A 3,417-nucleotide genomic window follows, 5' to 3' on the forward strand; every position below is an offset into this window, starting at 1 on the left:
CCCCCCGCCGTGCTGGGGGGTGAATCCCCCATCCCTTCGGGGCTTCCCCATGGGCTCCCTTGCTCCTTGGCCTTGTATTCCCATCCCTCTCCCGGTGGCTCTCGTCCCTAGCAGGAAGGAGCCGCTTTGAAGTTTCTCCCCGTGGGCAGGGGAGGAGTTGAGCCCCTTTCTGTGCCTTTTTCCGGGAGCCTCGGTGGGAAATGTTTCCAATTAAAATTCCAAAATGGCTCCTCGGCGCTGTCTGGCGGCGCAGGGGGGGAGGAGGAGGACGAGGACGAGCCTTTTTCATGAATGGATGTGGCAGGAGCTGTCTGTCCTGCTCGGTGACCCCGCTGCAACCGCCGAACCCACCAACAAAGTTTCCAGGAGGCCTTTCGAATGAAACCATTTGTCAGTGTCAGATACCGGTGGCTCAGCTCCGGTTTAATATCGCCTGGAAAGGAGGTAGATCCGTGGTTTTTTTGCTTCCCTGCCTCTGCCTTCTTTCCCAAACTACCGAGCCAAGGAGCCGGAGAGAAGGATTTGGGAGCAACGTGTGAGGGGTCCCATCCCGAGCCCGCTGCGGTTTGGGTGAAGAACAGACCTGTGACACTGCTCTGTCACAAAACATTTTTGTAGTGCTGAAATAAATGTGAGGATCGCTCTTTGGCAGAATTTCTGGCCTTTTTTCCTGCTCGAAGGGGAATTATTTTATTGGATTTTAGTGCCCGAGCTGGGTATAGGGATGTTCTTGCTTTATCTTTTCAGAGGCAGATGCTTTTGCGCTTTTCTGACTAGGTGGCACAATAACTCTTGCCTAAACTGCCCCAGACCCGTGTTTCTGAGAAGCTGAACAAAGCAAGGTTGTCTCCTGCCACTGATTTTTATTTTTGGATATTTGTTTCTTTTGAGATTGAGGTTTGGCCCATATTTATCACAGGCAATATCAGAATCCGTAAGAAACACTCTGGTTTCCTGGGACCTGGTTGCTCAGTAGCAGTCTGCCCAGGGAGGATGAGGAAGCAGGGAGATGCCTTTCATGGTGGAAGTTGAGGGTGTACCAACTTTTTGCTTGCGAAGTAATGTGCACATGTGTCCTGGTAGAAGGATTTTCCACTCTGAAGAATTAACCATCATATTCTCTCTGCCTCTCCCCTTCCCTCCCTCCTTTCCCCCTTCCCAGGTGGCTTTAACAAGTTTCAGACCGAGTATTCGGAGCACTGCGAGACGAACCTTGACAGCTCCTCACCCAGCAACTCTCCCCCAGCATCGGTCCTTGGACTGGGAGGGCTGCGGATAAGCTCCGACTGCTCGGATGGCGAATCTGACCGGGAACCCAGCAGTGCCACGGAGTCAGACGGGAGCCCCATCCCTAACAATCAGCCTGCCTTTCCGGTCCAGATCCTACCTTACCTGTACCTGGGCTGTGCCAAAGATTCAACCAACTTGGACGTCCTGGGCAAATACGGCATTAAATACATCCTGAATGTGACTCCCAACCTGCCAAACATGTTTGAGCACGATGGAGAGTTCAAGTACAAGCAGATCCCCATCTCAGATCACTGGAGCCAGAACCTCTCGCAGTTCTTTCCTGAGGCCATTGCTTTCATTGGTAGGTAGTTGGCACAATGTCTTTTTTTTCCTACTCACTGCTTGGGAATGTGGCAAGCAGCTTCCCAGGGCTGTTGCTCGTCTCAGCCCCGCGCCTCTCCGGGGCACAGCATCAGCGCTAGCTTAGCAGCTGAGCATCGTGCTGCCGAGGTGACGCTTGTGTGGTGTCACCCTGGCTGGGTTCAGGCAGGCCTTCCTTTCCAAAATTCAGTCCCTGCACAGCACCTTGCTGGCTTACCTGCAGGTGGTAGAACTGGCACCGGGGTCTCTTGCCCTTGGATGGGGATGTGTGCTTGTGTGGAATGGCTGAACCGAGGCCGTGGGGAGCGCCTTTGCCTGGGCTGCTCTGAGGAATGAGTCTTGACGGGAGTTGCATTAACATGACTGGTGCCAGCACTTCCTTAGCCCCAAGTGTGGTTAAAATCTGGGGAGATGTGGGTGGGATGCCTTCGTTTCCCAAAGGGTTTTCCTAGTCTTGTTGTGATCCCGCTGTAAGTCGCCCTAGCGTAACTATCTCCTTGTATGGATACTTCTAAGGTAAGTGTCAACACAATGAGTTAGCGATTATAATTATGCTGCAGGGCTCAGCTGGAAAAACTGCTGTGCAGACAACCCCTGACACGGCTTTGGCTGCGTGGGGAGGGGTGCGAGGGTGCAGACCTCTTCTCCCAGGCTAGTTTTGGCTTTGAAAATGGCTTCTGTGAGAAGTGTCTGTCGGGCTGAACAGGGATGTACAGGTCCAGCATGACCCATGCTGTCTGCTGCTGCTGGTCGTTAGCCTAATTGGCTCTGGTTTACGAGGGCTGGATGGCACAGGTAGTCATTACCACTGCTAACTATTAAAAGCCCTATGGCTTCCTATCTGGTTAAAAACATGGGTGTAGGAGAAGGTGAGGGGGACCTTTACCTGAGATCTGTGCAGCCAGCTTCGATGCTGCCTTGTTACCCCGGCTTTGGGCCCTGCTGCTCGCCGTGCTGGAGGGTCTGAAACTGGGCAGAGCGGTGGTAGGTCCTCATGTGCTTTTTGGCTGTCAGAAACCCTGGTTCCCACGCGCTCTCCTTTGCCCCCGGCTTCTGTCCTCAGTAACACAAAAGCGGCTGAACCTGTCTGATGTGTCCTCTACACAGGGCAGGGTATTAAACCTCAGGAGTGAGGTATGGGGGTCCCTGCTGGCATGTGGCATTTTAATCAAATGTTTATATTGTTAGGATTGGGATCCGTCTGCTCCAGTCAGACAGTGTCTCTGTGAACACGGCGCTTGTGCTTTCCAGCTAATGACAGGAAATGGAGGATTACCTCACTCTAAAACCAAACACCAAGAAATGCGGCACAGGTCAGATGAAAGGCAGAAAAGTCTCAGAAAAATGTTGGATGGGCTGGGTACACTGGGGGGCAATTGCCCATTGTGCTGGAAATTCTTGCCTGGTTTTGGAGGCTGGGGCAGAAAACCTGTTGTGGCTTGGGTCTGGATTTTGTTTTGCCTACATCTTCTTTCCCTTTCCCTGCACTCGTAGTGCCGGTGTCTCTTACCTCCGGCTTTGCCCGAGGATCCTGGTTCTCCTGCCACCTTCTCCCTCCACGCTCAGCTCTCAGTCAAGTGACTGACTTCAAATAGGGCTGCTCAGAAGCAAGCAGCGCCGGGTACTTGCGCGCTGCGCATTCAACGCTCTCAGCGGCGTGTCCCTCTTTCAGCACTAAGATGTCAATTCATAAAGGGATCACGCTGTTCTGGCTGTGCGAGAGACAATGAGTGTGTGTGTGCTTTTCAATCGGTGGCAAGGGAGGGGAAATTTCGTCGCTGTTCTCTGGCATTTTTTTGGTCCAGC

At 52.9% G+C, this 3,417-nt stretch overlaps 1 protein-coding gene across 1 annotated transcript in view; it reads left to right on the forward strand.

The window, feature by feature from the left end:
• Positions 1 to 1,162: 1,162 nt before the first annotated feature.
• DUSP7 (dual specificity phosphatase 7) overlaps positions 1,163 to 3,417 on the forward strand; it is a gene marked incomplete at its 5' end in the record, with an annotated part of 5,290 nt that continues 3,035 nt past the window's right edge. The window contains one exon of the mRNA XM_010147721.1: positions 1,163 to 1,591. Within this exon, the coding sequence (XP_010146023.1) occupies positions 1,163 to 1,591 (429 nt within the window). The remainder of the gene's footprint in view (positions 1,592 to 3,417) is intronic.

Source organism: Eurypyga helias, unplaced genomic scaffold, assembly GCF_000690775.1.
Source record: "Eurypyga helias isolate BGI_N326 unplaced genomic scaffold, ASM69077v1 scaffold15452, whole genome shotgun sequence".
Lineage (NCBI taxonomy): Eukaryota > Metazoa > Chordata > Aves > Eurypygiformes > Eurypygidae > Eurypyga > Eurypyga helias.